We start from the raw sequence: 19525 nt of genomic DNA, 5'->3' as shown, positions 1-19525 counted from the left end.
TGCACGGTATAACACCTGAACACACCGCTACACGGTATAACACCTGAACACACCGCTACACAACACCTGAACACACCGCTACACAACACCTGAACACGCCGCTGCACGGTGTAACACCTGAACACGCCGCTGCACGGTGTAACACCTGAACACGCCGCTGCACGGTGTAACACCTGAACACGCCACTACACATCACTGCACGGTGTAACACCTGAACACGCCACTACACGGTACAACACCTGAACACGCCGCTGCACGGTACAACACCTGAACACGCCGCTGCACGGTACAACACCTGAACACGCCACTACACATAACACCTGAACACGCCACTACACATAACACCTGAACACGCCACTGCACGGTGTAACACCTGAACACGCCACTGCACGGTGTAACACCTGAACACGCCACTACACATCACTGCACGGTGGTACACCTGAACACGCCACTACACATCACTGCACGGTGGTACACCTGAACACGCCACTACACGGTATAACACCTGAACACACCACTACACGGTATAACACCTGAACACACCACTACACATCACTGCACGGTGGTACACCTGAACACGCCACTACACATCACTGCACGGTGGTACACCTGAACACGCCACTACACGGTATAACACCTGAACACACCACTACACGGTATAACACCTGAACACACCGCTACACAACACCTGAACACGCCGCTGCACGGTGTAACACCTGAACACGCCGCTGCACGGTGTAACACCTGAACACGCCGCTGCACGTTACAACACCTGAACACGCCGCTGCACGTTACAACACCTGAACACGCCGCTGCACGTTACAACACCTGAACACGCCACTACACATAACACCTGAACACGCCACTACACATCACTGCACGGTGTAACACCTGAACACGCCACTGCACGGTGTAACACCTGAACACGCCACTACACATCACTGCACGGTGTTACACCTGAACACACCACTACACAACACCTGAACACGCCACTGCACGGTGTAACACCTGAACACGCCGCTACACGGTATAACACCTGAACACGCCGCTACACGGTATAACACCTGAACACACCACTGCACGGTATAACACCTGAACACACCACTACACATAACACCTGAACACGCCACTGCACGGTGTAACACCTGAACACGCCACTGCACGGTGTAACACCTGAACACGCCACTGCACGGTGTAACACCTGAACACGCCACTACACATCACTGCACGGTGGTACACCTGAACACGCCACTACACATCACTGCACGGTGGTACACCTGAACACACCACTACACAACACCTGAACACGCCACTGCACGGTGTAACACCTGAACACGCCGCTACACGGTATAACACCTGAACACGCCGCTACACGGTATAACACCTGAACACGCCGCTACACGGTATAACACCTGAACACGCCACTGCACATAACACCTGAACACGCCACTGCACATAACACCTGAACACACCACTGCACGGTGTTACACCTGAACACACCACTACACAACACCTGAACACACCACTACACAACACCTGAACACACCACTACACATAACACCTGAACACACCACTACACGGTGTAACACCTGAACACGCCACTACACGGTGTAACACCTGAACACACTTTGCTCCACCGCTAAAATCAATGTTAATGGCTAGTTTCTGTCTCCATCAGAGCTCGAGCTATGAAGCTGCAGAGGGGGCAGCAGTCCACTGTCCGGGCAAAGGTCGACATCGACAGGTAAGATGCACCTGATCTGAGGTTACCTTTGCAGCTATTTGTCTGTGAAGCTGAACAGAACATCCTGCTGGGTTCTGATCCTGCTCTGGGTTTTTGTTGCATGTGTTGTTTGAAGTATGGCCCAGGTTGGTCTTTGCTCAGTGCTTCAGGTAGAAGCTGTGTCCCAGTGTCGCTATACTTTGACCGTGGCCACTGGCCTTTGTTTTTCAGCCCATCCAGCGCTCCGACCTCCAGATCGGCATCTCCTAAAAACGAGGCTTGCGGGTCCTCGGAGCAACGGCGCACTCGACTCTTCAGGTTGGAACCAGACCTAAAACACTTTTATTTCTGATGTTAGACGTTAACTCAATTACACCAGTTCTTGTTTTTCTCAGGTCAGTGTCGCTTTCGTCACCAAGGTTTCTGAGTTCCATCAGAAATATGTTTGAGTGAGTCGTGGTTCTAGGTTTCACATTAAATTCAAAGTTTGTTTTATCTGTTCTTGGCTCCACAGTTTGTTGTTTTTGTCAATTGAACACAATTGACGAGCTTGAGACTGAAAAGCCAATAAGTGTTTGTTTGTGACGTCAACAGGAAGAGACGAGGTCGCTCGTTCTGCAGCCTGGAGGAGGATTCAATGGGACCCGTAGGGATCTGTCTCGCAGCCAGAGTACCTGTTAGAGCTCTGCAAGTCCTGGTAAACACCAGCGTCACAGCATTACATCATTGATGTAAGACTGTGTTACACCTGAACTCATCCTGTGTTGAAAAGCTTTAGTGAAGGAAAACGTACAAATGACCCACGTATGAGTGAAGGAGATTCTGGTTCTGCTGCACCTACATCAGGGGGTTGGCCCTGCCTTTGAACGGCCACAAGCTGCAAGTCCGTTCCTCTCCTGGTCCTGTTGCTGCAACTGCTGTTTCTCTATCCTAGGAGGCCCATGAGCAAGGCATCAACGCTGTGAGGTTCAGCTCCAGGTCAGACCTGTTGGCGACGGGAGGCACAGACCGGGTCATTAAGCTGTGGGAGGTCAGAGCAGGTATGTGCTGCGTTGGCATCAGTCTAATAATGTCTGATAAACGGTTCTGACCCAACTTGTGGTATCTTCAGGCTCCTTGACTCACAGAGCCACTCTGGACGGAAGCACCGAGGGGATCACCTGCATTGAGTTTGACCCAATTGTGAGTACAGCACCCGAACGTGGGCCGGTGCTCTCCGGTTCCAGGACCAGTGTGACGTGTCTCTGTTCGCAGGGCGCCCGAGTCCTCGCCGCCTCCTACGATAAGTCTGCTCTGCTGTGGCGGGTGGACAACTCTGTTCCCAAGGTAACAAACAGAGCAGATGCACGATACACAGAACCGGGCTCGGAATGCTGAGTGATGAGCAGTTTCTCAGCTCACTCTGACAGGTCACAACAGGAAGGTCACAGCTGCGAGGTTCAGCAGTTCGTCTCATCAGGTGGTGACGGGAAGCGCGGACCGGACCATCAGACTGTGGGACCTGCAGCGAGCCGCCTGTGAGTGTCACCAGTAACGGATCCAGCACTCACGGCTGATTGGCTGTGACTGACGGGCCTGATGATGTCACTGCAGGTGTGCAGGAGGTGGAAGTGGCGTCTTACTGCAGCGATCTGGTTTGTTCTGAGAACCGAATCATCAGCGGTCACTATGACAGCAAGATCCGAGTCTGGGACAGCAGGTGAGTCTGATCAAGACGGTACAGGAACCTCTGCGGTGTCAGACAGACAGAGAGTAGGTGTGTTCTTCTTGTTTTCACTCCTTGCCTGGACCGTCTCCATAGCAACCCACTGTCTCTTCCTGGTACATAGCAACAGTATAGCTCTCAGCCCCCCCAAGAACTAACAGCTCTCCACCAATCACAGGGCACCACTCTGCCTCCCTGGCTCCTGATTGGGCAGTTCTACTCTTCATCACCTGTGATTGGTCAATTGTTAAAATGTCAGCATTTAAACTTACCACTGAGAATAAACCAGAAAGACAGTTAAGTAGCAGTAAAATAAGTGTGTGTGTGTGTGTGTGTGTGTGTGTGGTGTTGTGTGGGTGTGTGTGTGTGTGTGTGGTGTGTGTGTGTGTGTGTGTGTGTGTAGCAGCTCTCTAACATGTGTTACATCCAGGGTGGGGAGCTGCATCCAGGAGCTTCCTGCTCAGGGTAAAGTCACGTCGCTGGACATCAGCCCTGACCAGCGGCAGCTGCTCAGCTGCTGCCGTGACGACTGTCTCCAGCTGCTGGACCTGAGGCGCTGCAGCAACGCTCGCGTTTGCTTCAGGTGGAAACATGACACTGAGGAAGGCTCGTTGTGGCTTTAAAGAGCAGCTGCTGATTCTGTGTTTGTGTCTCAGAGCTGACGGGTTTAAATGTGGCAGTGACAGCACCAAGGCTGTGATCAGGTGAGCCTTTCCTGACTGTACAGACGATAACAGCGATGCCCCGCGGCTCAGGCTCAGCTTTCACTGCTCCTGCAGCACAGCCCGTTGACTCTAACCATCTGTTTCCATCTTCAGTCCAGACAGTTGTTTTTTGGCAGCTGGATCAGCAGATGGCGCTGTTTTCATCTGGAACGCCACCACTGGCAACCTGGAAACTCACCTGCCTGACAAACACAGGTACGGTCGCTTCAGTCAGGGTTTAATGTGTGACTGAGCCCAGCTCCAGACTCAGTGAAGCCGCTGTGTGTCCAGTGTTTGAACAGCAGCTCTTTTGTGCTTCTTGTCTCCTCTAGTCTCTTCATGACGCCTGGTGTGTGTATTTAAATGTCTGTAGCCTCTTCACACTCTGACCCCCGTCCCTCCTCTGTCCCAGCTCATCCATCAGCGCCGTGTCCTGGTCTCTGTCTGGTGAATATCTGGTCAGCGTGGACCGGAGCCGGTGGGCCGTGCTGTGGAGTGACCTCTGACCCGGTGGTGGTGCAGCCGATGGCTCAGCTCGACGTTCCTGGTTCTTCTGAGCTGGTTGTTGTGTGGACTGAAGGAGTAGCAGACGTTCTGCTCTGTGCTCTGTGCCAAACCTGGACGTTTTACTAATGGATTGACATTAAACCTCTTCGTATTGAGTGACAGAGGCAGAACTGCTCCAGAGGCTTCAAAGGCTTCTACTCTGACTAAAACCTTCTGTGTTTGTTCATGTTCCATTTCATGTGTTTATTTAAAAAGAAGCTATGAGGAATTAAACTGAGCAGCAACAGTTTGATCCTGAGGTTTTTAGGCCAATAATCTTGTGTTGTTTTATTTTCCCACATTTTGAGACGAAAGTTCTGTGGCATTTAATATTTATTGGTTCCAAACAGTAAAAAAAAACAAGTGTTTGCTTAAAGCCTTGGACCTTATTCATTTTCCCAGATATTTGATTGTTTGGGTCATTTCGTGCATCAGATCGAACCTTTAGTAAAACTCTGACGGAGCAGCTTTCCTTTTCCAGAACCCAGCACTGAGACGGGCCGTTGGCTTCGAGCTGATGTTTTCTGTTCTGTCAGTCATGGGTGAAAAGTGTTTTCAATAAGGTTTGGTTTCTGCTGCAGCGACTGACCAGTAGACTGTCCTCATTCAATTGTCCGTCCTTTGTCTCCTCTGCTCTGGGCCGTTTTATTTTTAATTTTGTGACTGACTGGCAAAGTCCCGTCAGCTCTAAACATTTGAGGTGTGATGTGGACAAACGTCGGAGCTGCAGGCGTTTTCGTAACGAGGCTCCAGTAGCAGCTGCTGCCTTCTCACGCACTCGGACCCAGCTTCTTATGAGGTTCCACCATGAGCTTTGCTGCCACCAGTTCTGATAGACCAGGAGCAGTTCTGGAGATGTTCTGACCCAATCCTCTAGCCCACCCCAGTCCAGTCATCACACTCTGCGTCTGACTTGAACGCAGAGGAGAATGTTGGGGCTGAAGCAGCTTCTGGCTCAGTCTGTCTTTGCCTCAACAGATCGATCTCTGCTTCACTCTCAGGTGCTCACTGTCCTTCACTGGAAGCAAAGTCTTAAACCAGTTACCGGAGGAGACCCAAGTTTAGCTGGACACGGTGAAGGTGTGATGAAACAACAGAGCGGACACTGTCTTCACCGAAGACAGGAGGGACTGGAGTCGAGGAAAACCTGAGCCCAGCGGCTTTAAAAGGTCACAACTGAACAGCAGTTGAGTGAGTGAAGTTTGCTCCTAAAGACGACGCCATAGTGTAAACGTTTCTGGTTTTGACTTAGAAGTTTGGAACATTTCAATTATCTATATTTAATTACTGAGAGATGCAGGTCAGAAATAAAATCTGTCCCCTTGGTATTTTAACACTGTTTTCTGCTAATGAAATCCGATTGAGGTCGGGGGGGTGGGGGAGGAGGAGGCTGCTTTAGTCAGTCAGTTGTTCTGTGGGTTGGAGCTCAGATGGAGGTTTTTCCTCCCACTGAGGCGAATCCGACGGCATGACGATTACTTCCTGAGAGAGAGAGAGGCTGAGAGAGAGACTTCCCCCGCTCAGTTTCCACGGTGACGGCATCCCCTCCATCCTCCTCCTTCATCATCATCTCACTGCGCTGCTGTTCACTCGCTGCGTTGTCACGATGGGCGATAAAGGAACCAGGTAAGATGCAATGTGTGTGTGTGTTTATCTGTTGTTTGTGCTTCACATTGTTCTGCTGCCGGTTCCTCACAAAAGCCTTAGCTGTGTGTGTTTGCTGTAACGTTACATAAGGCTCAGCAGCACTGTGACGTCTCCCTGAGCAACACACTCATGGCTTCTTCCTCCACAGGCCGTTTGTTAATGCATGTGTTCATCCTGGAAGCACTGGTCTGTAAATCGTATACGCAGCACCGGCAGTAGAGTAGATACCAGCAGTAGATACTCTGTAGTGGATACTCGGCAGTAGACACTCTGTAGTGGATACTCAGCAGTAGATACTCTATAGTAGATACTCAGCAGTAAATAATCTGTAGTAGATACTCTTTAGTAGATGCTCAGCAGTAAATATTCAGCAGTGGATACTCAGCATTAGATACTGAGCAGTAGATACTCGGTAGTGGATACTCAGCAGTAGACACTCTGTAGTGGATACTCAGCATTAGATACTCTGTAGTAGATACTCAGCATTAGATACTCAGCATAAGATACTTAGCAGTAGATACTCAGCAGTAGATACTCAGCAGTAGATACTCTGTAGTGGATACTCGGCAGTAGACACTCTGTAGTGGATACTCAGCAGTAGATACTCTATAGTAGATACTCAGCAGTAAATAATCTGTAGTAGATACTCTTTAGTAGATGCTCAGCAGTAAATATTCAGCAGTGGATACTCAGCATTAGATACTGAGCAGTAGATACTCGGTAGTGGATACTCAGCAGTAGACACTCTGTAGTGGATACTCAGCATTAGATACTCTGTAGTAGATACTCAGCATTAGATACTCAGCATAAGATACTTAGCAGTAGATACTCAGCAGTAGATACTCAGCATTAGATACTCTGTAGTAGATACTCAGCATTAGATACTCAGCATAAGATACTTAGCAGTAGATACTCGGCAGTAGATACTCTAGTGGCTACTCGGCAGTAGATACTTAGCAGTAAATAATCTGTAGTAGATACTCTTTAGTAGATGCTCAGCAGTAAATATTCAGCAGTAGATACTCAGCAGTAGATACTCAGCAGTAGATACTCTGTAGTGGATACTCAGCAGTGGTTACTCTGTAGTAGATACTCAGCATTAGATACTCAGCATTAGATACTCAGCATTAGATACTCAGCATAAGATACTCAGCACAAGATACTCAGCACAAGATACTCAGCACAAGATACTCAGCACAAGATACTCAGCACAAGATACTCAGCACAAGATACTCAGCACAAGATACTCAGCACAAGATACTCAGCACAAGATACTCTGCAGTAGATACTCTGCAGTAGATACTCTGCAGTAGATACTCTGCAGTAGATACTCAGCAGTAGATACTCAGCAGTAGATACTCTGTAGTAGATACTCTGTAGTAGATACTCAGCAGTAGATACTCTGTAGTAGTATACTAGTAGTAGATACTCAGCAGTAGATACTCTGTAGTAGTATACTAGTAGTAGATACTCTGTAGTAGATACTCTGTAGTAGATACTCAGCAGTAGATATCAGTTGTTTCAGTCTCATCAAAACCAAGGTGACTGGTTGAGATGAGCATGAAGAGGATGAGGAGGATGAAGATGTGTCTGCGTGTACACGTATCTTTACCACAGAGCGGAACACGTTTCATCATGTGGGTCTTATTTTACCGGTTCTAGTGAGTGTGAGTCTGCGCTCCGAGTTCCGACCTGACGTGTGCTGGTGAGTGTGTGTCTGTGTGAGCGGTTCAAAGACCCGGAGCGTCGTGTCAGGAGAATATTAACGAGCGACTGTGACGACTCTGACATACTGAGCAGCTCATTCTACAGAAACACAGAGCAAACACCACTTATGACCCGGTTTTCTATGGAGGCAGGTTCTGAGCCACAGCTCTCAAGTTACTGGAGTCATTTAGAATGTGTTCCTGAACTGGACCAGAGCAGCAGCAGCAGGGATGGGGAAAACTCGCTGGGTGGTTCTGGTGGATCAGTCTTTTTCTCTTTCTCCACTTGTTGGTTCTGATTTATTTCTACTTGGATTCCCAACCTCTGACCCGTAAGCCTGTGGCCCAGTCTCTGCTGGGTGTCAGACCAACCTCTGTGTTTCTGGTAAGTCTGATTCTGTGTGACTCGGCACATGTTGGACAGACAGAACCGGGCTATGAGGTAATGGGTTCCCAGGAAGTGGTCCAAAACCACACATGCCCAGTCTAACAGTGAGGCCCATTTTGTGCAGGCCTGCACTGGCAGCTCCGTGACTGGGTCGTGGGCTGTGAGGTCAGAACCTCTTTGAGTGTGAGTGAAAGTCGTTTTCACCAGCTGCTCCTCAGAGTTTCATATTTCTCCTCGTTTTAATTGTGACAGAACTCATTCACATTCAGTTTAAAGGTTCTGTCGCGCCGTCATCCTTGCGTCATTCATGTTGCAGCAGTGAAAGAGTTGGTTCTACAGAGTTTCACTGCCTCAACAAGGTCGTCAGCTGTAGCTGAGCGGTTCTGCCTGTGACTGGGTCGGTCACAACCCAGACCATGAAAATCTCAAGGCCCGAAAGCCCTCGTGTCTGTTTACTGTCTCTGCTGTTCTGTTTATTTCACCTCACACATAAATCAACTGATGAAAAAGTATAAACATGTTCTGGTCTTGGTTTTGTTCTGGTCAGAACTTCAGTAGTACTTCAGTAGCATAACTGTCATATAATGAGGTCCATTAAACCTTGGACTTATTGCACGGAGCTCTGCTGGTTAGATGCTGTGATTTCTGTGTTAAAATGTAATTGGCCTAATTGCGGCGCTGATGCTGAGCGAGGTCCCGGGAGCCCACAGCTTCCTGGTGCTGAGAGGAGGAGGAAGCGAGCGCTAATGGAGCCACAGCGGCTAATTTATGACAACATTAACGTGGGGGGGCTTAGACAGCAGCTCAGAGGAAATGGAGACGGATGATGATGAAGAACAGTAACCACTGCTGCTCCCTGTTTTATGAGTTAAAATGGGTTTTTAGCTCCACTGATTTTAGTTTATTTGAACGTGAGGATGAACTCGACCGTGAACGCTTCACTTTGTTCCTGTTTCCTTCAGCAGAGTTGAATGCTTGGTTCTGGTCTGGTGAGGAACGGGTCCACCTGCCAGAATTTCTGATTGATCTGTTAATGAGGCCTTTGGATTGTGTGTGGTTCTGCTCATGATGGCTGAGTGAAACGCAGCTGGTACCAGAACCGCTCGTTAGAACAGGGTGCTGTCTGTGACGGCAGGTGTCCAGTGAAGCTGATTGACTGTTTGACGTTCAACCTCCTAAACTCTGCATCCGAGTCACGAAACGCTTTGATTAATGTTACATAAATCATACTTAATACTGTAGGACCTGCCTTTGGAAACGTTCACGTGGAGGAACTACTGTAATGAAGACAGTTTTAAAAGTTTCAGAGTTGGTTCAGTGGGGGAAATTGAGGCCATTTGATAACAACTCAAACGTTGTGTGATCAGAACCAGAACATTGACGCGAGGTACCGATGGATGAGCGCTGATCCGCTTCTCCCTCTCTCTGCTTTCAGAGTGTTCAAGAAAGCCAGTCCCAATGGAAAGGTGAGTGTGCTCACAGAGCCAGCGGCTCGTCTCACATCTGGACAGTCCAGATGTGAGACGAGACGCTGCTACTGATCTGTGTATCAGCTTCCAGTGGTTTGTGTTTTCCTCCATCTCTTCATGAGGTTTGTTTGAAAACAGACACAAACACACAATAAGAATCAGAAAAAAGAAAGTCTTTAATAGTTCCCGTGGGAAAATCACACAACAGCACAAAGCACAACACAAAGGAGAAAAGCAAAAATACAGCTGCAAGAAAGAAAAGTCAACAATGTACGGGTGGGTAGAGTGAGAATGGAGGGACCGACCCACTGGGTTCTTCGGTGCCGCCGCCGTTAAGCTCAGTGTTGTGTTTGATCTTCAGCTCACAGTTTACCTGGGAAAGCGGGACTTTGTGGACCACGTGGACCTGGTGGAGCCCGTCGGTGAGACCTCTGCTAATGTGTCCTCCTGCTGCTGGTGCTCAGTACCAGAACCTACTGGTTCTGGCTCTTTGTGACTGTCTGACTTTGGTCCTACAGATGGAGTGGTTCTGATTGACCCAGAGTATCTGAAGGAGAGGAAAGGTAGGGGAGCTCTCCTGCTAAGGGGCGACGGAACCGGGTTCTGGGTTCTGACTGACCGCTCAGACAGTTCATGTTGATTAAAGCAGTCTCACAGAACCAGAACGCAGTTGGTTCACCAGGATCTGCTGTGTGTTTGCTCCTTGCAGTGTTTGTGACTCTGACCTGTGCGTTCCGCTACGGCCGCGAGGACCTGGACGTCCTCGGCTTGACCTTCCGCAAGGACCTGTTTGTGGCCAACGTCCAGGCGTTTCCTCCACTTCCTGAGGAGAAGAAGATTCTGACCCGTCTTCAGGAGCGTCTGATCAAAAAGCTGGGCGAGCACGCCCACCCTTCACCTTCGAGGTACTGACACCAGGACCCGGCTTCGGTCCTGACACACGAGGGTCCAGGTCTCAGTTCAAACATTCATTTCAGAACCAGGTCAAAACCAGAGCTTGTGTCTCGTGCACAAACAGCAGCTCAAGCTGTTGTTCCACCACTTTGACGCTGAGCTCATGAGCAGAAGCAGTTTGGAGCCTGAGCTGCGTTTGCTTTGTGCGTTTGTAGATTCCGCTGAACCTGCCGTGCTCCGTCACCCTGCAGCCGGGCCCCGAGGACACTGGGAAGGTAGCGTAGGCCTCGCTATCGGCTCGGCCCGGTACGACTCGCTCTCATTTCCCTGTGTCCTGCGTCCTCAGGCCTGTGGCGTGGACTTCGAGGTCAAAAGCGTTCTGTGCTGAAAAACGTTGAAGAAAAGATCCACAAAAAGGTAAACGTCCGTCAGGTGCCGCTCACACACCTGAAATATGAATGAATGGAGGCAGCGAATCAACCACAAGCATCCGAACGGGCCAGAATCCAATCAATGCGCATCGGTGAGCGTGGCTGTGATTAAATGGAGGATCAGCGTCCTGCTGTGTTGCAGGAACTCGGTGCGTCTGGTGATCAGGAAGGTGCAGTATGCGCCCGAGAAGCCGGGGCCGCAGCCCACGGCAGAGACCACCCGGCAGTTCCTGATGTCGGACAAACCGCTGCACCTGGAGGCGTCGCTGGACAAAGAGGTGAGTTCATTGGCCGAAGCTGGGCCGAGGCGCTGACCCTCGCTTCAGTGCAGAACAGAACAGAACGGGCTCGCGGCACAGAACCGCAGCGACCCGCTGCCTGCTTCCTCTGGTGTCTCCAGCTGCTCTCTGTGGCAGATCTACCTACCACGGATAGAGACCCATCAGCGTCAACGTGCACGTCACCAACAACACCAACAAGACCGTGAAGAAGATGAAGATATCAGGTGTGTGTGAGTGAGTGTGCGCGTGAGAGTGTGTGAGAGTGAGAGAGTGAGTGAGTGTGAGTGTGAGAGTGAGTGTGTGTGTGTGTGTGTGCATGAGTGAGTGAGTGAGTGAGTGAGTGAGTGAGTGAGTGAGCACGTGTGTGTGTGTGTGAGTGAGTGTGTGTGTTCGCCTGTGTGTTTGCGTGTGTGTGTGTGTGTATGTGTGTGTGTGTGTGTGAGTGTGTGTATGTGCATGCGCGAGTGAGTGAGTGAGTGAGTGAGCACGTGTGTGTGTGTATGTGAGTGAGTGAGTGAGTGAGTGAGTGAGTGAGCACGTGTGTGTGTGTGTGTGTGTGTGTGTGTGTATGTGAGTGTGTGTGAGTGAGTGAGTGAGTGAGTGAGTGAGTGAGTGAGTGAGTGAGTGAGTGAGTGAGTGAGCACGTGTGTGTGTTTGTGAGTGAGTGTGTGTGTTCGCCTGTGTGTTTGTGTGTGTGTGTGTGTGTGTGTATGTGTGTGTGTGTGAGTGTGTGTATGTGCATGCGCGAGTGAGTGAGTGAGTGAGTGAGCACGTGTGTGTGTGTGTGTGTGTATGTGAGTGAGTGAGTGAGTGAGTGAGTGAGTGAGTGAGTGGGTGAGTGAGCACGTGTGTGTGTGTGTGTGTGTGTGTGTGTGTGTGTGTGTGTGAGTGTGTGTGCATGGGTGTGGGAGTGAGTGAGTGCGTGTGTGAGAGTGAGAGTGTGAGTGTGTGTGTGTGTGTGTGCGTGTGTGTGTGTGTGTTTGCATGTTCGCGTGTGTGTGTTTGCGTGTAAGTGTGTGTGCATGCGTGTGTGAGTGTGTGTGTGTCACATTCAACAGTGATGTGTGTCTCCACAGTGCGACAGTACGCAGACATCTGCCTGTTTAACACGGCCCAGTACAAATGTCCAGTGGCCACAGAGGAGTCAGAGTGAGTCAGAGTCGCTCTTTATTAATTGTTTTTATAATTGTTACCATGAGGCTCCACTGACTAAAAAGGGCTGAAGGTTCCTGCACCAGTGTCCGGTCAGAACCTTCGTCTGTTACTGGTGTGGAGTTGATGGCCCGTTTCCATGACGACGCTTCTCTCTCTGCTCAGTGACGGTGGTCGCTTCCCAGCTCAACGTTCTGCAAAGTGTTCACCCTGACGCCGTTTCTGGCCAACAACCGGGAGAAAACGCGGCCTGGCTCTGGACGGGAAGCTGAAGCACGAGGACACCAACCTGGCCTCCAGCACCCTGTGAGTCCACACGCACCCGCCAGCTACTGAGCTGCAGCCGCGCGCAACGCAGGGACGTCACCAGCCTGTTCTTGTGCCCGAGCAGGTTACGGGACGGAGCCAACAAGGAGATCCTGGGCATCATCGTGTCCTACAAGGTTCAAGGTGAAGCTGGTTGTGTCACGAGGCGGGTCAGTACACGCTGGTTCCGTTCCGTTCTGTTCATCACGCTCCACTTCAGCTCTGTTGTTAGTTAATTAGTTCAAGCTCCTCCACACGTGAGTCTGTGTCAGAGCGATGAACAGAAGCGGCTCCGATCACAGTAAACGAGCAGCAGCTCTAACGTGTGGACTGTTTGATTTCAGGCTCCTGGGAGATCTGGCAGCGAGGTGAGCACTCGAAAGCACCACACAGATTCACAGAGGCCCCCTGAATGTCTCACTGCCAACCTTATGACTGTTGGTGTTTTCAGTGACGTCTCTGTGGAGCTGCCGTTCACATTAATGCACCCGAAGCCGGTGGAAGAATCCATCTACAGAGACGGTGAGACGGTCTGACCGGGAGGATGTGGAGGCTGATTTTCAATCAAATGAGCAGAAATCCTGAAGATCTTGTAGTCTCTCATGGATATTTCCCTTCTTTCATTCCCTTCCAGCTCCTGATGAAGCTCCGATCGACACAAACCTGATTGAGTTTGACACAAAGTAAGCTCCCGTCTCTCGTCTGTCTGTTTCTGTCCTTCCCTCCTCATCTGGCTGCTGCTTTATGGCTTTGCCGATAACCCTGAAAGCGGAGTTTCCCCTCCGCCTGCTGAAGCATTAGCCGTGATGGACTTGGCCTTAATGTGTGTTAATGCTGCTGCTGTGGGAGCTGCAGGAAATGGGCCATAAGCCGGGTCGGTGCCGTCAGCACAGCTTTGGAAGATAATGCTGGCGAACATCACAGATGACCATTTAAAACCCAAATGAGTGAAACGAAAGCAGAACCGTTGCCGTGGTAACCATGAACCAAACCTGAGCTACACGTCCACCCACAGTGACACGCTAGCGACTTAGCGGTCCACGAGGTTCACACTGGGCCGCCTCAGAACCAACCAAGCCTTGAGGATGGAGGTCGAACGTCTGAGGATGAACTGAGCTGATATCACGCTGCCAAAATGCACAGAAAACGCAGCTTAACGTTGGTGAAGTCAGCTGACACGTCTAATAAGAGTTGTTTGGACCAACTGAATCGGTACGTCATGGTTAGACAGTTTAGAGTTCAAACCTCACCTTGGGCACCGACTTTTAAAGTTTCAAGAAACCTGAAGTACTTTTGTGTACTTTTACAGATTTTATACTTTGACTCTTTTATCACCTTACTTTGACCCTCTTTCATCACGTTACCATAACGTGTGCTGGAAAGAGGAGCGAGACCAACGCTACCATCAGCTTTGTCTGGGAGTGAATCCCAGAACACTTCCCACATTAAATCAATGAAACGCCCACATCACACTTCATCTGCCAAACGACTCAAAGCGAACCACTGACACCACAACAGACATGAAAAAATCATCTACAATGGATTTGGATTATTACTGGGATTTTCCCCAAACGCGTTGACGTTAAGTGATTTCACAAACGGCAACAGCTGTGTTAAGGTCAAAGATGCCTGTCCTCTCTAAGTTGAGGGAACCAGTACCAATTGGAATGTGAGAGGACTAAGAACTGGCTGATCAGTGAGACCAGGTCTGTACCACCTTCTCTGGATCACATGGAGGATTCTCCTCTGGACCAAAATGATTGTTCTTCATTGTACCTTTTTCTCCCCGTTTCACTTCTTGTCCTCTAAACTGTCTCAAGTCGTCAAATACTCCTGTTGTTTGCTGGGTTCTTTGCAGTCTTCTAGATGTGGACGTGTACTGATGTCTATGTATATGTTCAAGTTTGAAAAGCACAATAAAAACAATATTACAAAAAATAAGACTTGAAAATTCTGATTCCGAGCGTTTTGAGTGGACTGGTGTCGTTGTCAGCTGAGGCCTCAGTCTGTTGTCGGGTGGTTTCACTCCCTGTTCCTTCTCTCCCCTCCGTCTCTTAGTGATGATGACATCATCTTTGAGGACTTCGCCCGCCAGCGGCTGATCGGTGCCAAAGATGAGAAGGATGAGGACGAGGAGCCCGTGGACTCGCCCAACCTGACGGACAGATAAAAGGCCGCTCGTTTCACTGCTGTTCGTAGTGCGGAGCTACCGGAGGTCACCTGTAGGTCCAACCACAGCCTGGACGCCCTTTAAACACTTGGTGGTCGCGTGTTTGTGTTCTTGTCATGTTCGTCGTCTCTGCATCCTGCCAGGGTGTAAAAGCTAGAATACACGGCCTTCAGACGGAGCAGCTCCCCACTCCTCAGCAGCGGCGGAAGCATTGGACCGGTCGAACGGTAACGGTATGACGGCTTGTAGCATGCTGCACTTTGTTCTGTGTTTCCATTAGGGAGCGAGGGAGTCTTGTGCTCAGATTAGTTTGATGTATCGTATCCGAGGCTCATGAACAACAACAACAACACTGCCAACTGTGGCTGATCTCAGCTATAACCTGGACCTTTACTGAAGTGGAAACACTGGAGAGAACCCAAAGGCTCGGTCTGCATGAACGCATCACCACTGTCACCAGTTACCGTTACCACTGTTTTAAAGGAACATCGTCCACGTCTTCTAGCCGACGTGAGCTCTGCAGGTCAAACGTCAAGTGTGGTTTCAAATGTGAGAGGAGTTAAAACCCTGACTCAACAAACTAAGTTTGCTCAATCTAAATTAGGAACTTTTACGCTTTTACGCCTCTGATATTTTCCTGATATCGAACCCAAAAGAAAGAAAGGAAAAGGGACAAGAGACGACGTCTGCCGCTCAGTCAGCTCGTTTTCAGCTCTTTTTCAGCTCCTACAGCTGCTGTTTCCTTACATCTCCACTGCAACAAGAAGCACATCCAGGATTAATGTAAATAATAATGAAGCTGCTTCACTGACCAAACTGAAGCCTCATTGTTTGACCACCAGCTAAGGACTTGCTTCTTTTTCTTACATGAGTCATGATTATAACGAAGATCACTTGCACTTTAGCTGCATTAAAACATTCTTAGGAACCAGGCTGCACAGCAGCGACTTCACCTGATGATACGTGTTCATGCTAACGCCACGTAATGTTCAAGAAGGTCGATGACGATTAATTAGACTGGCCACAAACAGAACAAACATCGTCTACATATAAAATCTGTCAGTTGTCAATTTTTTTCACTTTTTATCAGGAAACATTTTCTTGCTTTCACTTGGCTTTTATTTTGACAGGGCTACAGAGAGTAACTGTATATTCCAGTGTATCTTTAATAAAAGGATGTGTTTGGCTTCATCCTTTAATGGGATCAAATTAATACTAAATTAATTTCTAGCATGTAGATTCTGTTGACTCCAGACCAGTAAAGGCAAATGGCCACACACCCAGAACCTGGTTCTGCTGGAGACTTCTGGGAATGTTGTTGGTGTCCAAATATTTAGTTTGGGACTTTATTAGTTTAAAACGCTGCCCTTCCTGTCGACGCTGAAGGAGTGTCGACACAGCTGCAATTCACTTTGCTCAGTATCATTTAAAATTGTGACAATGGTGTGACAAACCAGCTCTGCGTTGTGACAGGTCGATGGTCGTCTGCGCTTCTTTTCAGATACCGTTTACTGGAACCACTCATCGTCTGGGGTCTGGATCCAGATTCCTTTAATTAAAGCAATAACGACTGTGGTTGGGACAAAACAAAACTCCTGTGTTCCACTCTGACAATGTTGTTCTTTATGGAATACTTTGATGTAAATCATTATCAGACTCAACAGATTCACAGGAATGTTTTTAAAATTAAACCGTTTTCAAAGTCCAAATCTAAATTTGCAGTAAATGATAAGACGACCTCTCAAGTTCGTTTTTCAGCAGGAACAATGCTTTTTCTCAGATTAAAAACTGTGAAGAAGCCATTTTGGATTTCTTTGGTCCGAACACCATATATTATGGGATTGACAGTCGCTGGGAGGAGAATGTACGTTAGGCCCATGAAGGTGTTGACATCTGTTTCTATGGGGATTCTTAGGTTGCGAGACAGGAAGGTGACGCTCCCCACCAGGTAGAAACACATCATAACCATCAGGTGAGTGGTGCAGGTGTGAAACGCCTTCAGACGCTCCTCGCCGGCCGCCCTGCGCAGGACCACACTCAGGATCCTCACGTAGGAGAAGAAGATGAGTGGGATGTCCACCCCCACGAAGCAGACGATCACGGCCAGGCCGGCCGCCTGGCTTGTGTCCGTGTCCAGCGCCAGGCTCACCAGCGCCATGTGGTCACAGTACAAGTGCTGGATGACGTTGGAGCCGCAGAACTGGAGCGAAGCTGCCAGACCGACCAGCACCGCCATGATGGAAACGCTGCGCAGCAGAGTGAACAGCAGCAGCCTCCCAAACATCAGGGAATTCATAATGCGGCCATAACGCAGCGGCAGGCAGATGGCCACGTACCGATCCAGAGCCATGACCACCAACAGCGTGGACTCCACCGACGACAGCAGGTGTGTGAAGAACATCTGGGTGAGGCAGCCACTCAGGGAAACGTGGTCCCAGCCCAGCAGCAGGTTGAGCAGCGCGCTGGGCATGATGGCGCTCACCACCAGCATGTCCACCAGGCACAGCACGCACACCAGCAGGTGCATGGGGCTGTGCAGAGCCTCCGCGCTGCCGATGACCAACGCCAGCAGCGCGTTTCCCACCAGCGCCCACAGGTAGCAGGCGCAGAGCGGCAGCGCCAGCAGCCGCTGGTGGCGCTGCAGCTGCGGGAAACCTCTGAGCACGAAGGTCGCGTGGGAGGCGTTCCCGCCCGACGCCGCCTCACACATGACGCCGCTCACATGGAGGCTCCGCTCAGCGCTGAAGAGCAAGGGCTGAATTCTCAGGGCTCTATGAATGAGGATGTCGCACACAGCATCAAAGCACTTTGTGTGATAAGCAAACCATAAATAAGTGTCCGACCTGAGCTGGGATTGAGCCACGAGACGCTGGCGATCATCGGGTGGGCTGAAAAATATAGAAAAGTATAAGAGTCAGTAACTAGAGAGACAAAAGTAACACTAGGTAAGATGTTACACCCGTACAATAAACTGTCACTGCTCTGGATGAGGCAAAATCTAATAAATCAGCTGAGCTGCAGCAAAAGCAAGAACTAGAGAATGAAAGAGAGTAAGAATGTGTTCGAGATTTAGAATTACTTCTTTGAAATGAACGTAGAGAAAGCAGTTTAACACAGCTGATATCATCGTTATGAGTCCAACACAACACAAAGAAACGTTCACTGTCAGAATAACAGCTAGAAACACTAGTTAGGAGCAGGCTCAATTTTAAGCCTGTAGACATGAAGCTGGCATTGAGTCCAGCATCAAAAACAGCAAGAATCACGTCTTCTACATGAGTCTGAGCCTGAGCCTGAGTCTGAGTCTGAGCCTGAGTCTGAGCCTGAGTCTGAGTCTGAGTCTCAGCCTGAGTCTGAGCCTGAGTCTCAGCCTGAGTCTGAGCCTGAGTCTCAGCCGCCGCCGCTCACTGGACTCCGTCCTCATCTTATAGCTGCCGCCCGCGGCCCACTGGGAAACTGGTCCCAGTTTAAGATCTCTGGGCTCATTAGAGACGCACGAAGAAGCCAAACTGGTTCTTGTGTCGGATGTTTGTTGTGAAACAAACTGTTATTGTGTGTAGGATCGGCTAAATGGATTAAGAGGCTCCTCTGAGGGTCGCTGTCCAATCTAATTAGTGTGCGGATCTCACCTGCTGGCGTTAATTGGCCCCGAGGTCGCGGCGGCGGCTTTGTTTTCCTCTGAGACGCTGAGATTAATTATGTGCTGATTCGTTTTCCAGTTCGAGTGGAACCATCTGTCCTCGTTGTCTCCTGTCCCACAATATAACACAATAAAAACATAAACCAAGGCTCTACACGTCTGATGTCCAGAAACATAAATCCAAAGTTAGCTTGCTTCGTCAAACTTTTAAGCTAGCAGCAAAGGTTAACGGGTGAAAAATGACGCGTGAAGCTTAAATACGTCAACGTATTTGCATAAAACAGCAATGACAAGAATAATGACCATAAAAATGACATGAACACAGACTCGGACGTACGATGAAGGAAACAGCACCGACCTCTTTCACAGCAGAACCAAAGAAGAAGCTTTTACTCAATGACAACTACATTAGTGTTAAAACCAGAATTTGTTTAATTATAACAAATTTAAAGTATGGCCTGGTTTCAAGAGATGCTGCTGTAGTGAAACACAAACAATGGACCCGTTCAGACCCGACTCACTGGGTCCTGTGTTATGTGCTGCCTCCGTCACAGCGTCTGACTGTGGTGAACAAGGCTCATTGATGCACGTGGGAGGGAAGGCTGGTCTGCGTGGTCCTGTTCAACTGGAGTTCCTGAAAGATGTCAGAACACCCAGAGCATCACACAGACTAGACCCGGCAGGGTCCACGGGTCCACGGGTCCACCAGCGTCCATGGGTCCACGCATCCACCAGCGTCTACTGGTCCACGAGCGTCCACGGG

General features: G+C 49.5%; 2 protein-coding genes and 1 pseudogene across 5 annotated transcripts in view; 2 read left to right on the top strand and 1 right to left on the bottom strand.

Annotated features, from left to right (window-relative positions):
• LOC114867569 (protein Atg16l2-like) overlaps positions 1-5054 on the top strand; it is an 8118-nt gene extending 3064 nt beyond the window's left edge. The window contains exons 6-18 of one of the 4 annotated variants that reach the window (XM_029170371.3): positions 1679-1744; positions 1955-2041; positions 2119-2172; positions 2318-2420; positions 2658-2763; positions 2835-2905; positions 2978-3049; positions 3120-3240; positions 3317-3422; positions 3859-4011; positions 4085-4132; positions 4247-4348; positions 4545-5054. In XM_029170371.3, the coding sequence (XP_029026204.2) occupies positions 1679-1744; positions 1955-2041; positions 2119-2172; positions 2318-2420; positions 2658-2763; positions 2835-2905; positions 2978-3049; positions 3120-3240; positions 3317-3422; positions 3859-4011; positions 4085-4132; positions 4247-4348; positions 4545-4638 (1183 nt within the window). In that variant the 3' untranslated portion in view covers positions 4639-5054. Of the gene's footprint in view, positions 1-1678; positions 1745-1954; positions 2042-2118; positions 2173-2317; positions 2421-2657; positions 2764-2834; positions 2906-2977; positions 3050-3119; positions 3241-3316; positions 3423-3831; positions 4012-4084; positions 4133-4246; positions 4349-4464 lie in introns of all 4 variants that reach the window. The other 3 variants (XM_029170370.3, XM_029170368.3, XM_029170372.3) reach the window with 3 other exon arrangements.
• Positions 5055-6090: 1036 nt separating this feature from the next.
• LOC114867588 (beta-arrestin-1-like) lies at positions 6091-16313 on the top strand (annotated as a pseudogene).
• Positions 16013-18062, bottom strand: LOC114867577 (olfactory receptor 52D1-like). Its single transcript, XM_029170383.2, has one exon. It carries the CDS (start codon positions 17830-17832, stop codon positions 16864-16866), a length of 969 nt encoding a protein of 322 aa, XP_029026216.1. The 5' UTR covers positions 17833-18062; the 3' UTR covers positions 16013-16863.
• Positions 18063-19525: the final 1463 nt, after the last annotated feature.

The sequence above is a fragment of the Betta splendens genome, chromosome 13 (assembly GCF_900634795.4).
Source record: "Betta splendens chromosome 13, fBetSpl5.4, whole genome shotgun sequence".
Lineage (NCBI taxonomy): Eukaryota > Metazoa > Chordata > Actinopteri > Anabantiformes > Osphronemidae > Betta > Betta splendens.
The sequence above is the reverse complement of the archived record's forward strand: the minus strand, read 5'-3'. Positions and strand labels throughout refer to the sequence as shown.